At 36.9% G+C, this 20,497-nt stretch overlaps 2 protein-coding genes across 3 annotated transcripts; one reads left to right on the top strand and one right to left on the bottom strand.

Moving 5' to 3' along the window:
* The first annotated feature begins 1,530 nt into the window (after positions 1-1,530).
* On the top strand, positions 1,531-4,578 carry LOC108680474 (39S ribosomal protein L22, mitochondrial). The gene is made up of 5 exons (XM_018169297.2): positions 1,531-1,886; positions 2,074-2,256; positions 2,767-2,890; positions 3,112-3,201; positions 3,862-4,578. Exons 1-5 carry the CDS (start codon positions 1,779-1,781, stop codon positions 4,083-4,085), a joined length of 729 nt encoding a protein of 242 aa, XP_018024786.1. The 5' UTR covers positions 1,531-1,778; the 3' UTR covers positions 4,086-4,578.
* Positions 4,579-4,580: 2 nt separating this feature from the next.
* LOC108680473 (hexokinase-1) lies at positions 4,581-19,626 on the bottom strand. Of its 2 annotated transcripts, none has more exons than XM_018169296.2 (12): positions 19,505-19,626; positions 14,409-14,473; positions 11,032-11,194; positions 10,504-10,592; positions 9,581-9,710; positions 8,651-8,833; positions 7,594-7,730; positions 7,143-7,255; positions 6,533-6,685; positions 6,155-6,294; positions 5,185-5,318; positions 4,581-4,980 (listed from the first exon to the last, which is right to left on the bottom strand). In XM_018169296.2, the coding sequence occupies exons 2-12, from the start codon at positions 14,469-14,471 to the stop codon at positions 4,897-4,899; spliced, it is 1,389 nt and encodes a 462-aa protein (XP_018024785.1). In that variant the 5' UTR covers positions 14,472-14,473; positions 19,505-19,626; the 3' UTR covers positions 4,581-4,896. The 2 variants fall into 2 exon arrangements, with proteins under 2 accessions (XP_018024785.1, XP_018024784.1); XM_018169295.2 differs by having other exon boundaries at positions 14,409-14,478.
* Between the last annotated feature and the right edge of the window lie 871 nt (positions 19,627-20,497).

Raw genomic sequence — 20,497 nt, forward strand, 5'->3', positions numbered from 1 at the left:
TGTACAGTAGAACCTAGGTTAGCAAAGGCTCCAGTTAACGAATAAATTCAATCAACTACAAATAATTTTGATTATATTTACCTCGTTTAGCAAAATAAATTTTTGGTCATTACAAATTGTGCATAGAATGTCATATAAAGATTGTGCACTGGGCAATATAGAATGAAAAGTAATTAACATTAACTATGATTTATTTACACAAAAATATGATAGGTAGTTGTCAATGAAATATTCCTTTATGTTTCAGGTATGTTATTTACAATTTTTTTTGTATAGTGAATTCACTTGACCCAATCAAAATGGTGCAATATTATCACTTATCAGCATACCTGTTAGCTTACAGATATAAAAGAAATGCTATATGTCTGCTGATGTGAAGCTTGCAGTGGATAAGGTTGTTGTCAATGTGCAGTGGCATGTCCTTGGATACAGTAATAGGTATTACATCAATAACACGGTAATGTATGGATATGGTAATATCATATCAATAAAGGAAAATCAAGTGAAAATCATAGGAAATGTCATTTATTCTACATCTACAAAGGAAGAGGAGGACTTCAGAGTACTGTTAGTTATGGATGAGTAGTACTCTCTGCATGCTTCAAACGTTTTAAAATTAAGTTTTATTTCAAATGTCCATAATTACCCCATTAGGGGGTAATTATCCTGCTCCCAGGGGTAATAATTATAATTATCCCACTCCCAGGGGTAATAATTATAATTATCCCGCTTCCAGGGGTAATTAGGGACAGTTTTATTTTGCACCTGGCACCTTACCAATAGCATATGGAATTTTTTCAGAGATACCATGCAATAGCCCTTGCAAAGATCTTTAAAATGAGCCTAAACTTGTTTATGAAATATTTCATGGTAAGAAGTTATTAACAAAACAGGCTCAAAACCGGCCCTTATTACCTTGTTTGATGGCAGTACTTCAATTTTACCTGCTTTTTTGTTAGCTTTGTCTTTCATTTGTAAATTTCAATTTCTTTACTGTACTAACTGTACCTATTCTATAATTTTTGAACTAATGATGGAGCTGGACTCTGAAACATTTTCTATGCTGTAAAGATATAAATTTTGGTGCTATTTTCTTTGCTCTTATATTTCTATTCAATATCATGTAGTATTGAATGAGTAAATTTTAAAGGAAACTATCAATATTTGATCTGTTTCACTTACATTTTATGTGTTGACCAATAGGGGGAAATGCTGTAGCATGGAATGATTGGCAGAAAATTGTATATTTCCAGTGGCATGCTAAGATAGCCCCAAACATCAAATTGAGGATGTTTTGGTTAATTTTGAGTGGATATTTTAGGTCACCATGTACTGTAACTTGCCCACTAAAATGTACAGGCTATTTAGTGCATTTTCTTATTTATGGAAAAAATGTGCTATTCTGCTTGTCATGTCCATGTCTGTCTTGCCTGTCTGTCCGTGACTACACAGACGGACGGATAAGAAAATGCACTCTGTCACTCACTGCAGTGAGTACTGATCTAATTTTTTATGCTTCTTGGCTATACCTATATTACCTTGTCATGACAGAATCTGCAGTGAACCAGTGAGCACTATGCATCCAGTGATAAATGTCAAAAACTTTGAGCGTTTCTCTTCTATATAATGTCTGTTTCTAAGCTGGTCAAAGCTTAAATCTGACAGGTTAAATAAAAAATGTAACAGGTATTTGATGCTTGGGTTTTTTTTTTATTTCAGTAAAAGTACAGAATAGTTTTGATACATAAAAATCCCATCTTTATTGTAATTTTAGAAACATGTTGAATTACATAGCAAGAGTTGCATCCAGTACACTATTAAACTGCTCAAGATCTTCAGCATGTACTTGGTCTCACCTCAATAATTTCTCAGGAATTTCTAAACAGGTGAGGTAATTTTTCTTCTGCTATTTATATTAAAAATTTCAACATTTTATTCCTTACATGTATGAGTAAAAATTTAACTAGTTGGCAGTTTTCAGTTCAAATGAATATATTAATATGTTCAAGCTTGATATCAATTATCATTATTACATAAAAAAGTTACTTGTTTTTAACATGGATTTTGTTTCAGCTTCAAGACTTGCAGTCGTTGAGCAGTCCAGTGCTGCTGACAAGACTGCATGTGAGTGCTCAGCTCAATGTCAACAATGATGGCTTGAAGTACCCACCTTATGATGAGGAAGTTTCTGCATTTCATCGTCACAACCTTAAGAAATATCCACCACAACAGCCAGGGGAGCCTCCAAGACCAGCTGTAAGACATGTTACTTTTTCTCTTTTGGGAGTTTTTGATTAAACTTGCTGGAAGTTTACAGGAAGTGCTAAAAACTTTATGTGAATATATTTGTTGAAAATTGTTTTATGACGAATTTGATGAAATATTGCTTCTCATGTCCTTGTCTTCAGTATTCATATTTCAGTATTCAATGCTTCCTATAACTGAAAATGAATGTTGTTACATTCAAAATGTCGTTAACAAATTAAAACTACTTCCTGAAACATGCATTTTGATCAACCAACGTCCTCTGAAGAACTGTTCCTGACACTGAAAATTTAAATCAATGAATTCTCTGGTCATTAACCGCCCTAGTTGAAAAAAAAACCAATTCTGCCATCTAATACTAATATAAGTATTTATATATAGATAGTTTAAACGATCGTATGAGTATTAGTAATATTAATATTTGATGGTACAGAATGAAAGTCGTTGGAAATATTAGCATTCTGTATTATATTTGTACTAGGTATCTATTTTTCTGTGCAGTTTGTGTGCCACGAGAAGCGCAACATCAAATACTACCCAAAGAAAATGGAGGTCGTTGCTAGGTTCATCCGAGGCATGAGTATAGAAGATGCAATCAATCAACTTAAATTCTGTCCTATGAAAGGTAATTACCTCAATAGCGCTGAAACGTGAACTGGGCGCACCTTGTCATATTTGTTCTCATTGATGTGCCTAAAAAACTTGATATGCCTACTTATGATATAGTCTACATCATAAGTTGATATAGCGTGACTGGAATATTGTATTCACCACTCGCTCAGTAAGGGCTGAGGAGCTCACTGTAGCTTATGTAACTCTTCATTACGTGTACATCTGTTGCTGCAGGTGCAGTGGATGTTCTCGAGACTTTATTGGAGGCGCAGAAGATGGCGGTCGAGGAGCACAACGTGGAGTTTGCTTCCAATCTCTGGGTTTGTGAGTATCCTTGCATTAGGGATGCTATAGCGGAGTTTGGAATTTTATCTTTTTTCCCACTTGATTGTCTATGTTATGATTCGTCTTCCGACCAAAAAATGATTTTTGTCGAGTGATTTCTGTTGTGAAATCTAAATAATGGTTGAAATGAGTTCTCACGTCATGATGAATGCCGAAATTTAGTTCTAAACCGAAATGAAAAGATTTCAATTTTACTTCTTTAAAATTTGTGATGAAAATTTTAAATTTTTTAAATTAAGGATAAACGGCAGCTCAGTGTCGTAGTATTAATACTCCAATACAGTCTTCGACCTCTTTCAGACTTAAAGACTCGATCAAAATTCAAAACTATAAGACGACGACCCTCTACCGCCTGACACGAGTAACCGGAGCAATATTGTCACAAGCCTACTTCTCAAAAAGGATACGTTATAGTGAGCGCAAAATCGCTTGCACTGATGGTTGCCGCCACGTACGACAATTTTAAAACGTTCTCTGTTGCATACAAACCTCCTCGGTCGATTGTTTTAGGTATAATTTAAGTAGAAAATTATGTTCCCGGAGAGTGACATACGGCGGTAGAGGGTTAAGTCGTAACGAGTAAAAGTACATATGAAACTTGCTCGAATGTAGCATACTCGAAATTTTACTATTTTGCAGCGGAATCGTTCTGTCTTAAAGACTCGGTGATCAAAACTATAAGACGACACTCGAAGATGCGCATAGGAGTCGTCAAGCATCGCTACGTGCATTACTGCTGCACCTTAGAAGAAGGCAAACCGCCCGAGCACTATTACCACTACAGACGACCTCTCCAGCCTCAAGAACAGCTCGAAGAGTGGTTACAGGAAAAAAGGGATCGAGTAATTCCGTACGGATTATAAGTAAATCCTTGGTGAGTGGATCTTAGGAACTCTAACAGCCATAATTGTGTTAAATGATGGCCAACTTTGAAGTGATAGTCTCAATTATTTAGTAATATTATCAGCATTTAAATTTGTAATTTTTTTACGCCAACCGGCGGGATAGTATTTTTTGGCAATCACTACAGGGCCTCGCACTGTTCTGGGATCATTATCTCCGGCAATTTTTTCGATAATATTATGATTTTCAGTTACGCTCAAATTCCACCGAAAGTTTGAGGATTTGTTGTAAAGAAACAGATCAGTAAAAGCAAAATTTAATGTTGGTATCAATTAACAACAACAATAATAATAATTTTCTTTAGAATACCAGTATTCACCTATTCAGTAACAATTGTACTGATTACATAGTACTAATTGTTATGGTTGTTACTAGTTTACAGAAAATTGTACTATTGTTCTGTCTCTGGCTCGGTTTGTAAATTACTAGAAAGAATAAAAATGACACCAGCAACATTTGCAAGTTAATGCTCCTTATATTTAATATATTTCCGAAGACACATCAACTCGCATTTGAAATGAATCTGTTCTCTCTCTCGTTTATCATTTGTAAGTAAATAACAACATTAAAATATTCCAGGAAAATCTAGTACGCTTGCCATGACCAAGCTGTAAAGCTCCCCAAACCATGGGTCGCAGTAAGAGGCTTACCACGCCTTGGTAATTGCCTTTTCGACTTGAATAGTGGGTTAAAAGCGTCGTAGTTACTTCTCTGCTGGTTCTACTCATTTACCGAAGTAGTTTGCTCAACAGTATTACGTTACTAACTAATTTATTCAGATGCGCAGCGGGACGCAATAGCAGCTACGAGAGCCGCCCCTTTGCCGCTCCCGTCCCTGGAGAGTCGCAGCTCAAACTGTGGGTAGCAACAAATCGACGGTGTTGGTTGTTCCTCATTTCTAAATTCTAACAATGTCAGACGTTGAGACTATCGTATTTTCCACGTCTTTTAACACTAATAATTCGGTATCTAAAAGCCAACATTTAACAGGAACTGGATACGCCAAATTATTCTTACCTCATATAACTTCTTTAGATTGTTAGAGAAATGGCGACTTACGGTGTGGTCGGGAGCCATGTCTCCAATTAGTTTGATCATGAGCGGTCGGAAGCGCGGATGGAATTCGTAGAGCGACCCGTCTATCGCGATCACGACGTGAGGCCGCTCCATCTTCTGCAGCAAGGTTGCGGTCACTGGTGGAGTAAAATTTGTGTCAATATTGTTACCTGCCTCAAAAGAGAGTGCTAAATTATACGTTGTTATTGAAGATGAAACCTATGCTGGATTGTTTAATTATTCTCTCTGCAAGGTCGACATTTTTTCGATACTAATGGTTAAATACGAGTACGACTGAAGAGAAAAAGTATTGAGCTTTGATGTCTCCTTGTCACGAATTTTGTGGAAACTTCATTATGACTCGGTCAGCCTAACTTCGTACTAGTTTTCTCTGATTACTTATTCTAGCAATATTGATTATAGTCAACAGATATTAATATTCGTTCTCGTTTGGACGGTTTGGTGCTGTCTTACTAGAAGGCAGATAATTTTTCTAAATCTCCAACTAGTTCCTCTAAAAATACAAAAACTGCTTTGTCCGCATCGCCTACCAAACATAACCCTTCTTAACCAAGAACTTTTGGAAATTTGTAATAGATTTTCATTTGTAAAGTATTTGATGCCGTAGAAAATATTTGCTCAAATTATGTAATCATTTCTTGCTTAGCTCGCAGTTATACTAGAATGCTGTGACAATACTTCGAAGTTACCAAAGTAGATTCTTACACATAACAGCCTTTCATAGGGAGGAAAATCTAAAATTTTGTTGCTAAGGATATCGCAAACAGCAACCACTCCACAATTATGATTCTAATACAGTGAAATTAATTTTCAATGCATCTTATTATTCATTATAATAATAAATAATACAATTATAATATTACTATAATATAATAATAAATTTATAATATTGTAAATTAATTTTCATTACTTCTTGTAAAATAATCTTATTTTATAAGAAAACAAGACTCACAGACAGAGATGAGTACGACGCCTCTGTAGGAAAACAGCCCGGCCACGTACTGCGCGATTTTGACGTCCTTCTCCGTGTAACACAAACCCAAAGCTTGCAAAATCTCTTCAGTCTCCTTAACGCGACCAATTAGGCCTTCTCTGTTGAACACAAATTAACACCAACTCAGGGGGCGGACTATGAAGCATCATTTTCATCCGAATCGAGCTGATCTGACACTGACAGACGCACTTTTCTACAAAATAACAGCAGTTCAGTAATTGATTATATTTTTTACAGTCGAGCAAGATGACACTCGTGTGACGTACCTAAGAACCTTATTAAGCGTGTAATATTCAACTAATTGAAAGTTAGTCTTAATTTTAGGGACAAACCAACCCGTCTAGGGTGGAGACCTGGCTGGTGTGCAGGGAGCCGACAGTGCGGAGGGTCTCGGAAGGGCCCGTGCAGAACAAGCCTTCCTCAGCGAGCGTAACAAGGCATTCCCTCACTAGGTCACCCAGGCACTTCCCTCCGAAGTATTTCTCAAACCTGCCCAGTAGTCAGCGCAAGCTGCGTTAAATGCATCGTTGCAGTCGAGTCTCACCCTCGATTTGCATGCGCGTGTGACTTTTAAAAATTATTCTAATAATGAATGAGAAAAGGCGGTAATGGCGATTTTCGAGTTTAAAATTAAGCCAGACAAATGCAGTCAATCAACAGGTGGACCGTTTAAATGCCCCAGAACAAATTGGTCCTCGAAAAATGGCTGTCCGAATTGACGCCTGTAAAAATATCGGTTAAATGTATGTTTGGTAGCGCAACGCTGCAACGCAGTTGTGACTTATAATTTTAATATCTGCTGTGTATTATATTGCAGTGCGTTTTCGCCTGTAATTATATATTCAAATGTTCGTTCCAGTACTGTTTCACCAACCCTAACAAACGACCCGACTAAAGCACAGCTTAGATTTTTAGAGTCAGAAACTTTAAACGAATTAATCCTCACGTAAACGAGCCGGCCAAGAGAGACTTTCGGTCGACGCTGATGTCCCACTGAGTGCGCATGAAGTTCAGGACGCCATTGTCTCCGAACGCGCCCCACTCAACGTTCAAGACTTTCTAGAGTACATGACGAAATTTTAAATAATGGGGTTTCAAGGGATTCGCCAGGTTCACAAAAGATTATTCTAACCTCATTCATTCTTTTCAATGTTCAGATGTGGTTTATTTTAACAAGCATAAAACCTATATATAAAGCGATACTTTCAGACTTCCAGAGTAGCGGGTAGAATGGAAATCTATTTATTAAACCAAAGCGCCCGAGGAATGAAATATCGATAGTTTTCTCAATTGGGGGCAGCAATACGAACGACTACCACATTCCAGCATGAGTCTTGAAAATAGAAACTCGTAATTTAGGTCCTGAATGGTTATAATTTAGTTGAGCGTTCACTGACCAATTTGGTGGTATCGTTGCCGTTGCTCTGTTTCTTGAAGTTTTCGGGCTTCTCCACGTAGCAGCAGTTGCTGCCTGTCCCTAAGACGAGCCCCATTGCGCATTGATGATCTAAATACGCTCCACGGACCATAGTGCCTTCAGTGACAAGAACACTTCCATCAAATCAACATAAAAAAGGCCTAGTAGAACTATAAGTAGGAGGTAAGTGAAGTAAAAATAAAATATTTAAAAAAACTTTAAAAAAAACACGTTTTTCGTGTGGACTAAAAAGTAGAAAATAAATTATGGTTCGCCCCAAAAAAACGTGTGTCGGGCAGATTTATGATTAAAGCGAAAAGCACACAACACTTAAATTTTGGAAATTTGATGGTGAACGTACAGCCCGACCCACGTTTTTTTGGGGCGAACCCTAATTTATTTTCTACTTTTTAGTCCACACGAAAAACGTGGTTTTTTAAAAAGTTTTTTTTAATATTTTATTTTCTACTTTTTAGTCCACAAGAAAAACGATTAAGACTTGATTAAGTATGACTTGACGTACGTATCGATGATACGCAGCGTTAGCGCCTGCTCGTCTATAAAGTGAGCGCCCGAACGTCATACTATATATATACTTTACTCAATTAAACTAATTTCGGTCTCTAATTACTAGTTTTTATGATTGTATCTGAAATTGTTAGGCGAAAATAGCCTGCATGCCGAATTTCAGATCTCTAGAACAATCAGAAGTGGGCTAATTTTCGTTGTCAATGTTAACAACAAACAAATAAACAAACAAACAAACGCGAAGCTAAGCTAAGAAAAACATGTTAATTAATCTTACAATTTATGTTTCAGAAAAGGCTAAGTAATATGAGTTGATTTCAATTTGTTTTTTGATAATTAGTTTAAAAATATAAACAGGCGTAAAAAGAGCTTCGCTTTACTCACGTGTGAGTAAAAAATATCAATTAGTAACCAGAAAACAATAACTCTGAATCAGATGTATAATTAATCCATCTGTTTAGTGTCCGAGCATTCCTCAGAAAGTAAAGATTTTCTAAGGTTATTATTACCTGTAGTGTCATTTAGGATTGCTACGACTGCTATATTGTCGAGCTTGCGTCTCGCGAGGGCTTCTTCCAATAAAGCAACCACGTCCTGGCCCACGACGCCGGGGCAGTTGAAACTCTTGCTCCACTTGATGAGTTCTCCCGACCGCAGGCTACGGTGGTGGATCGGGAACGAAAATGTGAAACCTGAAACATCCAACACAGATATTATAAGTCGTTCATCAGCCAACGTGTTCGGTTGGAAGCAGTCAACAAACTAACGTAGAACATTACAAAAATCGGCGACAAGCCTTATCTTAACAATATGTCTCGCTTCAGAAGTAAAAATACTTCATTCCCCGGAGAGGTTTGGGTTGTATTCAATGTTCATTTCTAAAATAAATTGGTTATTACCAAACCCCTAGCAAACAGTTTAGCGGTGTCAGGAAAAACTAAGGCGTCTAAATTCAAAGAACCGACCGCAGCGAGAGGCTAGAACAGTATGGAAAAGTTACATTAAGTATTTACGCTTAGGGGACGTCGAAGAATGCCACGTTATATTATGTATTTTTATTACAATATCTATTCATCATGTATCATCAATTAAATCGAGCTAAAGGCATACAATTTTTAAACTAGTAGAATTTCTATAACAATACTTTCTGGATGTGAATTTTCAGCACATTGAGACAGTAGGTGATTTTTTCGACAACAAATTATTTCTGATTTCGCTTTAGATTGGTTATTTTGAGTTGGCACAACCTAAAATTCCTCTCTGAATTGATTCGAATAGAATAAGATATTATTTCAATTCTACTTTTGTGTTCGATATATCGTTATAATGTATTATACTTGACTGTAGGTTGCGCCGACTAGGACATTATTATAGCATGTAGTTAGGCCAATCGAGTCCAATTGTCGCACCCCTTGTAAGCAACACGCACCCCGCCTCACCCATGTTGTATTTATTGCTGTTGAGGTTGCGCTTCTTGAGGAAGCTTTCAACGCTGGATGCGAGGAAGTCGAAGAGAGCGCTGCCGTGACCGTAACGTATGCACTCGGGAACTGTGTAGTACTCGAGGATCTGTAGTGTGCAGGAATTCGTAGTATTTTACTAACAAATTAAGGGTTATACACACAGACCATGCAGGTATGGCAAACCCTGTAGGCACTACATATACATATTTGCAGTTAATAATTATTCAGATTCGCTCTGATATTTCTTTTCATTAGTGCCTGTAATTTAAAAGTTATAGAGGATGACCGACAGTTGCTTTCTCAATCAACACATTTAATCAAAATTAACTCTATCTTAAGACGAACACTTATAACCGTTATTCTGAACCATTCAGAAATGAATAAATAAGATTATTATTCTTTCAACCATCACTATTTTTTCACCGTCCACCCATTATTTGTCTTCCGTCCAATATTCTCTAGGTGTAGAATTTGATATCAAGTTAAGCAAAAGATCAAAGAATTTAGCGAAATCAACATAGAAAGACACGTGCATCATGAATATAAAATTAGGCACTCAGTCATCAGCAGCGCAGAACTCAAGGACATACAGTGGGGGGAAATAAATATTCGTACACTTGAAAAATCGTATTTTAATGTATGTAAGTACAAGAATACTTTTTTCACCCGAAAAGTGAACATGTTGCATTGTTTTTTGTTGCATTGAGATTTAATTTCTTTTGATAGTATTTTTGAATATTATGCGTCTATATACATAATTTAAATCACTTTTCCTGTTAAGTTTGTGTACTTACATACATTAAAATACGATTTTTCAAGTGTACGAATATTTATTTCCCCCCACTGTATACCAATAAAGGACGCTGAAAATTCACAGTAAAATTATGCAGCTTAGTCACCTCGTCAGTGACTTGGCCAGCCTTCAGGGTGATGAGCAGCACACGCAGGTTGGTGCCTCCCAAGTCCAGGGCAAGAAAATCTCCTTCTTCTGAAAATTAAGAATTATTTGGAGTTGAAGGCATTATTATGCTAAAACTGAGTTGAACTGATTATACATGAAGTAAAGTTAATTGAAGTAACCAGTTACAATTGCGTAAATTAGAGTGAGTTCAAAAATTTTCGATAAATGGAAAATTTGAAAGAGTATCTGACCACGGTTTTCAGGCGGAAGTGTGAAAAAATACATATCCTACTTTTGCTTAAAAATATTCGACGTTTCAGTCAAATCAGTATTATTATTATCATGACATATTATTTATAACCCGTTTTAGTCCCATGAGTGAATTTCGCTCTAAAGCAACTTCTTGGAACTCATCTACAATATGAAATAGAATATGGATACACGAAAACAATGGGAATTCTAAAACAAATTTCCCAACTAGCATGCCTTTATCAAGTAAATTAAATACATTGAGACCATAGCAGACCTTTGCCATTAGGCAGGTCGGGCAAGAACGTGTCTTCCATGAAGAGCGAGGAAGGTTCACTTGGCTTGCCCTCGAGACCACGCGCCATCTCCTGTACGAAGACCTCCTTTAGGTGCTCCCTGTGGCTCTCTCCCAGGACCAGGCACGACAGTCTCGATGTGATCTAGAAATTAAACAATAAATATAATGAACGGCTATAATTTAGCTTATTTTGAAAGAAGCTATAAACGGACGACAAAACAACTGAAAAAATGATGGTTACGACAAAAAAGATTGAGTCACTCAAAGTACATTTTGATGTTTGGTTGACAAAATGACGTCACCTCAGCGTTTAAATGACACATTAAAACTAAAGAGATTTCATACCTTACCGAGCATCGGCTACTTTTTAGAGGTTCTTTATTTTATTTATACCAGTGAAACGTCAACTCGACCACTTATCGACGCCATTTCAATGTCACGTGTGTAAGCTGGGATTCTTTTATTAACTTTTCAAGTGCAATTCTATAGGTAATAATTTGCATCATACGCCTAGTTTGCCCATTGAGCTCGTTAAAGTTTTTAGGCATTGACAAAAAAGTACGAGTATTTCCCGTAACAGCCGCAATATAGATTTATATAAATTTCGCGAGGAGCTGAAATTCCCATTAAAATTAAAAGATTGCCAGCATTAAGTGAGCTCCTAAAGTTTAGGTATGCGCTTAACGACACCAAACAATCTATCACTGATGAAATTTAACCTAACCTTGAATTAGAACTAAAAACTACAAATAAAAGGCAGACACACCATGGCTATAAAAAGAACCTGCTAGCCAGGCTTCATATACATAAGCTCACTTGAAGGTTACAACCAACTTTTGATGGCAATAGGATGCCGGGCTCGGGCGCCTGGCGCTTGGCAATGAGACGAGGCTCAATCGTGCTGCGCAGTTGTGCACTGTGGCAGCAGAGTTCATGGCTTATTGCTGTTTGGTTAATTAATCAGTGTTTAATCGGTTTGCACTCGTAATTAGGCTTTGTAAATTCAAAACGGAGGGATTAATTGCCTACCAGAAGTACGATTAAATATAAATTGCAGTAATATATGGACTCAATTTAAAGTCCAAAAATGTTTTGCCGTAAATTAAATCCAGGTTTTTATTTCAAAATTTAGCGACTTTGATTCCTATTTTCTGCATCAAATTTTATCTTATTTCAAGTCGCTTCGAATTTAGTAAATGACATAGCTCAACCTCAACTTCCGTACATGTTTTTCAGCAATTACAACCAATAAATAAATCAAACGCTCGATAATTAAGCTTGCATTTCTCGCCAGCAGCTCACCAGAAGCAGAACGCTGGGTGCGGCTTGCACGGCGAGCGTCTCTTAACTAGATCAGTTAAAGACACATTCATAAGGGATTTCGATGCGAAAACATCTTTTGTACGAGTACTTCACAACAACTACGATGGGTCGAATTCTTTATCTAGAGTTTAAACCTCCGAGCTGTGCGCGTTAGGCATCAGCCTCTACAGAACGTATGTGGGCATGACAACGTAGGTATACGTATATATATTTACCATAGTCAGTGGCTGTTAGGCAGTTTTTTAGGTTGAATATACGCATTTTTCCGCCTCAAGCCCAACCAAAATTAATAACATTTTTTACCAGTGTCGTTACAAATAGAGATCAGTTACCTTTTACAATATATAAATAATGGACTTAAAATCTTTAGCAATAAATAAATTAGGGATCTAAATTAAAGCTATAGGAGTCGTAAACAGGCATTTCATTTGTTCTGAATCAATATAAATATAACGTGGCTTGCAGTTATGTTATATAAGTCCGCTTTACTCTTCTTGGTGGAAGAACATATATTCTAAGTTACTTCAAGTATTTTTGCATTTATAGATAGTGGTACTAACGAATACTTACTTTTCCTGTTTTATGCAGCACAGCTAAAATTGCCCCTAGTTCCATGGCGGTTGAACAAATAATATAAAATTGTTTGATGTCAACGTGAGTTGTAGCCGATTCTAGACATCGTACAATTCTAACGCTTCCTGGGGTTTCGCACCCACAACTCACTTTTCAATTTTCATATTCTGAACAGTAACCGCTGAGAAATAATATACTATAACATTCCATACAATTTCCTTTTTAAAACAAATATTAAAATAACTTAAAGGTAGTGTTTCCAATTTCCATTAAAAGAAAAGATCGATAAAACTAAATATTAGATGCATGCTCGTTAATATTATATAATAAAAAATATTGTAACAAATAAAGACGAAAGTTCGCTATTTCATCCAATCTAATTTTCTAACACGGACCTCTTTTCGTCATCACGGTTCCATGTTCATACTGTAAGTCAGCCTTCATTATCATAAATTGCTGTTCACTCAATTTACTGGAAATACGAAAATTTTTTATCAAATTGCAAAATCAACTGGTCGTTTGTAAAGTTGATCATAAAATTAAAAAGAATCGCTTTTAAATTTCGCTAACAATTTTTCATTTGAAAAAATGAGCAAAATTAGCGGCTCACAGAACTCGAACTGCCGTTAACGGCCATGAGATATATCAATCATTCCAAAAAATTTCGCATTTCAAATGCCTCCATTATTACCAATAAAAACTCCCAAAATTACGAATTATCAGGCTCTTACAACTTCCGTGCAAAAATGAGGGCACCAAGAAGTAAGCGAAAAGAGCTAAGTAAAAAACATTTAAAAAGGTTTTTTCACCTAGTTTTGTGATCCATACCAATCGAGCAGCTCTTTTTTAACAATATAGTAAAGCAAAACACGGCGGATCGTTTCATTTACGTGAACTACTAAAACATTGAGCGGCTCTTCTCTTTTATTATACGGTATCGACGTAAAACAGTGACCGGTTCGTTTCCTTCGTCTATTCTAAGCAAAGCGAAACTGTGAGCAGTTGGTTTACTTCGTGTTAGCAAACCAAAACAATTACAAGGAGCGGCCATTTTACAGAAGTTTGGCAAAAAGAAATACTGAGCAGCTATTTTCATTCATAAATACCTAACCTTACCTACGCCTCTTGTCATAATAACGCACACGGGAAAAATGCTCATTGCTTACGCCAGATAATAGATCTCCATTACTCCTCGACTTACAGTACTTTTATATTGTAGCGTTCAGAGATTGTGCTACAGTAGGGCTCTATTATTTGTTAGATTCACCTTTTAGTGTTTTTGATTCTCAGATATGTGTTATCTTAAAGATTAAGGAGAAATATTTTTTTAAGTTATAACGTATTTCGCGAGCAAATTTGTTTTGAAATTTAGAACTTAGAACAAAAAATTTTATAAATAATTTAATTCAATCAATCGAAAATTCAATCAAGCACATCAATAAAAGATATTTCATCCTTACCCTTTTTTGAAGTTTAACATCGTCCAGCGTCAGAACGGGAAGTTCCAGGGGTGAGTTCGCCATTTCTGCCCTGTAAAAAATATAAAATGCTTTTTGAAGACTGAATGAAACGGGTTTTGAGAACAAATTGATCTTGTGAAGTTAAGAACTCGCAACGCAACTTCGTTTGTAAAATAAAATCGTGAAAACGACACTTTTCCTATTCTAACAGCGTTTTTAGCGCATTTTCTCATTTATGGAAAAAAGGCGCTATTGTGCTCGTCATGTCCGTCCGTCTGTCCGTCCGTCCGTCCGTCTGTCTGACCGTCCGTGACTTCACGATTTCGTCGACGAGAAAAGGCGCTTCTGTCACTCACTGCAGTGCGTACCGAGTTTTATTTTTAGATAGATAGAAACGAGAAAAATATCCATGCAGGGACGTTTGAAATCCAGATTGTAATAACAATTTTCTCAATCAAGCATACATGTATTAGTGAGATTAATATTTCATTATTTCATTCGGAGTATCAATAACTTCCAATAATAATTAATATACGATTATCTTGACTGTTTATTCGCTTGCTCATTTATCGTGCGAGATAAAGTCGCTATCTATCACTGACCTTCAGCACAGGTAAAATAGATTCCGTGTCGCGATTTATATACGTGCTGATGAGTTACTGCGCATGTACATACACTTCACAACCATATAAACATAAACTTTAGTTCACAACTGAAGCAACAACATTCAACCATTTTGAGCGACCGCGTTAAAAAAAGGAACGATCAAGCTGAGCTTGACCATAGAATGTGCAGCCAAAGATGCGGTCGAGTCTGAGTTAAAAATTGTCGATAGATGCAGGACATTCAAATATTTCCAATGAAACAATGCGAGATGCATTCCGTGGATCCTGCACTGCGGTAATCCAACTAATATCGATAGATAAATGAAGAATTCAATTAATATTGTAATTATTATTTCGAATTTGAAGAAAAATGTTAAATTTTCGATAAATTTAAAGGCAAAGGGTTGAGCGACAAAATGTTATTCTTCTCTGAAACATGTATGCAACTAGGAACCAAAGTTTAATAAAAGAAACGTGATTATTTTTGGCTGAGTGAACCATATACTTTCAGTACGCCAAAAGCCTTCATGACTCGAGGGAGACTCAACGCATACATCAACATTAAAAAGAAAAAAAAATAGAATGACAAGAGACCGTTCTTGCACCAGTGAAGCTTGGGAACAGTTTTTTATGACGCATTGAAAGCTCTCTCTTCAGCTAAAAATATCATGAAGCCAAAGATGCGGTCGAGTCTGAGTAAAAAATTGTGGATAAATGTGGGAATATTGGCTATGTGTCCTGCGTTCACACCCAGGGGTAAGGAAGCATCGTTATAACCAGTACTATTTTCCATCCAATCTATCAGTTCATTGGTGACCAAATGAATCAGAAATAACAGTATTGTTCATATATTATACAAGAACAATGTTAGCACGATTCTCAGGCCACGTGATAACCAAAGTTTCCTTAATATATATTGAAGAAAAAAAAACATGAATGTGCTCGGTTTTAGCAGCTTGTAGACATTTAAGAAAATTATCGCCGCTATAGATGCATGGTATCATGGATGTCAATCATTTGCCGGTGGGGCATTCGAGATAACAAATGTAAAGTTAATCTTAAATGAGTTCAATCTCGTGGGAGTTATTTATGCGTAACAACGGTACATGGCAGGTCCTCCTCTCATGCGGCCTCCCGAGCAATGCTCGGCAGCAATTTCAATCATGTTCATTAAATAGCCAGTTGCCATGGAACGGTTTCTCAGCTTTCTACTTTGGACTGCTCGTCCATAACATGCGTTGGATTACTTTTAACTGGAATAAAATAAGACGAGGCGTATTAAAAAAATGCATCGTTTGGATTTAGTTGAACAAAATAAGGGTTGGGGTGATTTCATTCATTTTCACGAGTGTTTGTTAGAACTTGGGTGGTACCGGCTATTGAAACTTAACAACTTTTCATGCTTACCAGTCGTTATGTTCATGACTTGTCGCAAATATTCGAAAAAAAACACTTAATAAATAAAGCTTGTGATGTTTTCGAAAAAACCGCAGGCGTCTTTTTAGGAAAGCGTTTAGGAAACCGTGATCCACGGAACTGTTCATGTGCAAGTTCTAAGTTCACAAACCCACTCGAAAAATAGAACACTGCACAGAGAGTCGCCTGTCGCACATTGGCCGGCCAAAGGGTAGAGTGACAGAAATAACAAGTCCTTCAATGGAAGCCAGCAATAAATATGAATGGCGAGAAGCAGGACAGAATCTAATCTCTAGCATGCAAGTCCTCATGCTTCACCATTCAATGCCTTAATGTACGAAAAATGCTCCCGTAACGTTATGGCATAGGAAAATACTAACAACACTCACTGCATGCCCTCGAATATGGTGGCACTGGCATCAGACGGTCTCTTTTTGTAACAGGAATTTTACACTAAAGAAATTAAACCGAAAGGTTCATACCACTATATGTATATATCAACACGAACTCTACAATTTTTATAATATTAAAAAATTTGGTCTATTTTTATGAAGATGTTTATACAGCAAGGCTGTCATCGAGATATTGATCCTAAATATTTTGAGCTTCGCCAATTGCTAGAAATACGGAACTTCTGTATCGCGTTGCAGAAAATTCGCGCTGAAAATATTTTTATATTTCCTATGTCAGTGCCTCGGGTGAACGCAAACAAATAACATGACCAGCCAGGATCTGCCAGCCTTCGCAACAGACCGTATCAGACGCTCGGTAAATCATTCCGTTTTGACTGCGGAAACAACGAATCGAAACAAGTCAAGCGGCAATGACTTCGGTGGGAAATTCGGTAGGGCATCAGAACAAGAAGAATTTTCGCCCATATTATTGAATGAATTAAACCCCTTGTTCATTTGAGATTGTCCGACTCGTAATAGCTGTTTTTGGAATAATTCCAGTCGTTTATATTTCCAGTATTGTGTAATAAAACATTAAAAAAACGGCCGGCCAATGCACGGCCAGACAAAATTTTACTAACTGAAATACTAGTCAGGACGTAAAATATTTTCATTCTCAAACGTACTTGTTTATTCTCCCAACCTGACACATAAGAATATAATTAATTAATTGCGCGATCAATACAGGAACGCGATAGCTGATTATCTACCGCTGGTAATTCCTCCATTCATCTTTACCTCTAGATAACAAATGATAACAGAGAGCCATTCAGTCGCGTGTTCAGCATAGGTTTGTGACAGACGCACGATATATACTTGTTCATATACACACGTAGCCGCCTTGAAATACCTGATAATGTAATCGAGAGCCTTATCGCCAAGGGCACAGAAATGCATCTTAAGAAAGGAGCGTGCTCGCACCTGGACAAGAACATCGGAGCGAGAATCCTTGCACCACAGATATAGTATGTAAGACCGGATTCAATTGATAGATAATCGCGTTCAAATGAAATGATGTACATTTTAAAAAGCACGTTTGAGATTGAGGTTTCCCATTAGAAGTTTGTATGTTAATAATGTTCACAGATTCACGTTTTCGCTCACATTTTTAGATTTTCCATCCTGTAATTCAAAGGGAAGGCTCCAAAATCAATCACTCACAATGGAATTCGTAAGTAACGAGTCTGCCGAATCCAATGTGAGAGTACACTCTAAACGGAGGGTTGTTTGCCTAGGCTTCAGTTTCAGAACCACCATGTAAGCAAGCTAGGGCTTTTGTTGAATGGGCCAACAATGAAAGCAACAGTGGAGGAACGCCTGTTGTTCAGAGGCTTGGTAGTGACGAGATCGGGGGGCGGGGTTAATGCTAGGCTACGCAGTATGCACCTCATCACTACGCATGCAGTTCTATTATTATCTATATAATATATTAGACATCTATCATATCATATGTTTACATTTATTATCTATATAATAGATTAGAACTTATAATCTAATGAAAATTATCAGGTTATAATCCTTTGGCAGAGTGGAACACTCGCAAAATCTAAGACATTAATTTAGCCGAAATGTCGTACGGCCTACCGCGAATACTAATTCTCGACCATGTATTCCAACAAAATTTCACAGATCATTGGAAGGAAATGTACGAATCAAAATTATATATTTCAATAATTCACTAAAGCCGATAACTGCCTTTAAGGAGTAAATTTAGTTAATTATTTTAAACGTTTGACTTTTGTCGAATTGGTTCAAAAGCTGACAGTTTAGTTTATCCATAAAAGAAGTAAAGACTAACTTACGTAGGTCGTAATTTTCTAATAAACGCTAACACCCCTGGCATTGGCTTTTGATTAAACTTATCGAAGCAGCCATGCATGTTTATGATAAACCTAATTATAATCCACAAATATTCCTTACTATTCTGCATAAATGGCAAATGATCCAGCCAGTTCTAAATGAACGAGCTGGTAACTGCGCAAAGGTAAATATTTAGTCGTGAAGCAATCGCAGAAAGCCTTGTGCCAGCCGGGCAACAGTCCATTGCTTAGTTCCCTAACTCGGTTTCTTCTATTCGCGTGATGCTTGGCGGAATAAAATACAGAAGCCCGCATCTAAAAACCTGTAAGCGATTCTAGTTGTTGAGAGCGCATTTACTAGGGAATTCATGGACAGTTGGACACGTCACAGACCAGCCCGAACGGCACAGTCAAACGCAGTTCTAGCAGTAATCAAGTCTACAGCTTAGTTCTTTCCAAATGTTTCATTTTGAAGGCTTGATGACGAGTTTAATATGGCATAATAAGCATGTAGGTAGCCCTGTCACAAGTGGGGTAAAAGTTCATATTATCGTTACATAAATTAACAAATTTTGTAATTATACAAACATTTTTATACGTGTAAATTCCATTCAACTTTTCAAATTAGGTATAACATTTAGGTATACAGAAATTAGCGAACGGTAAAATATTAACGTAATATTCATGTCGAATTACCTAGATTTCAGGTTTACGTTTTCTTTTAAAATAGGCTAGTTCAATTCACAGCTAATGAGTTTATGGAATGAACAAATGAAGTTTTCGAATTCACCCTGAAAGAACTTTAATCCTAAGAAATATCTTACCGAAACAGGAAGATGAATCACAGTTATCACACACTCCAAAACGCTGAGATGCTGAGCGAATTTTCTACTACCTTCTCCAACTGGGACACGCAAGCTACTGACGACACTCACGAGTCACGACAGTCACGACACTGCAGTGTTGCCAGGCTTTTCTTGGCGAGAATACCAGATTGCCTAACTAAAAATACCAGAAATATACAAAAAATTCTATTGTTCAAAAACCGACTGATACTTCCAAATTTAATGAAACTATTCGCCAGAAACGTTAGTTAGAAAAAGGAAAAAAAAATTATCTTATGCACTATGCATTTATCTGGCTTGACGATAATTAGCCAAATTGAACACATTATACTTTTTCCCTTTGTTTGGAATATTTTTACACTTTTCTTTTCCTGTGTTTAATTACAATTACATAGACACTTGTTCCTATTTTTATCACAGTGTGGCACTTCCCCTTCGCTAAACATGAGCAAGCCACGGAAACACGTCAGCCTCCTTTTGCTTATTTTCGTACATGCTTGTATTGCATTTACCTAACATTTCGGGTGTGAGCACTTGTTGCTGCTGAGCAGATAGTTTTTGGTCCGAATAAGGGACTCTAGTGCCTTAGTTGAAATTTTATTTCGTTGCTTGTTTATCACATCGGTGCATTATGAAAACACCTCACGAATGCATTGGTTGGAGACAGGTCAAAGTAGACAAGTGATGCTTGTCTACTACTACTACTTCCTACTTGTCAAAGTAGACAAGTAGGCAGCCAGTTCCATGAATGGATGATGATTTTTAAAATCAATGAAATATTGAATGACACCCCAGAATTCAAGTGGCACTCTAGAATTCAAACCCACCAAACAAAAATGGTGGCGCTTGCGTCGCGAGATCGGTTCGACAACCTCACTCGTCCTAGGCCATATCATCACTGATCAGTAATCAATCAAGGATCATCACTCTCGTGCTTATATTGCGCCAAGCACTTTTGATAAATGTTAACAA

This window comes from Hyalella azteca, unplaced genomic scaffold (assembly GCF_000764305.2).
Source record: "Hyalella azteca isolate HAZT.00-mixed unplaced genomic scaffold, Hazt_2.0.2 contig16847, whole genome shotgun sequence".
Lineage (NCBI taxonomy): Eukaryota > Metazoa > Arthropoda > Malacostraca > Amphipoda > Hyalellidae > Hyalella > Hyalella azteca.

What these genes read in the sequence shown, in the direction of transcription:
- LOC108680474 (XM_018169297.2), top strand. Translation starts at nt 1,779, where the DNA reads ATGTTGAATTACATAGCAAGAGTTGCATCCAGTACACTATTAAACTGC. An exon ending in TCTCAGGAATTTCTAAACAG is followed by an intron (nt 1,887 to 2,073) that starts GTGAGGTAATTT and finishes ATTTTGTTTCAG; the next exon opens with CTTCAAGACTTGCAGTCGTT. An exon ending in TGCTTCCAATCTCTGGGTTT is followed by an intron (nt 3,202 to 3,861) that starts GTGAGTATCCTT and finishes ACTATTTTGCAG; the next exon opens with CGGAATCGTTCTGTCTTAAA.
- LOC108680473 (XM_018169296.2), bottom strand. Translation starts at nt 14,471, where the DNA reads ATGGCGAACTCACCCCTGGAACTTCCCGTTCTGACGCTGGACGATGTT. An exon ending in CTGGCCAAGTCACTGACGAG is followed by an intron (nt 9,711 to 10,503) that starts GTGACTAAGCTG and finishes TGCACACTACAG; the next exon opens with ATCCTCGAGTACTACACAGT. An exon ending in GCAACGATACCACCAAATTG is followed by an intron (nt 7,256 to 7,593) that starts GTCAGTGAACGC and finishes CATGTACTCTAG; the next exon opens with AAAGTCTTGAACGTTGAGTG.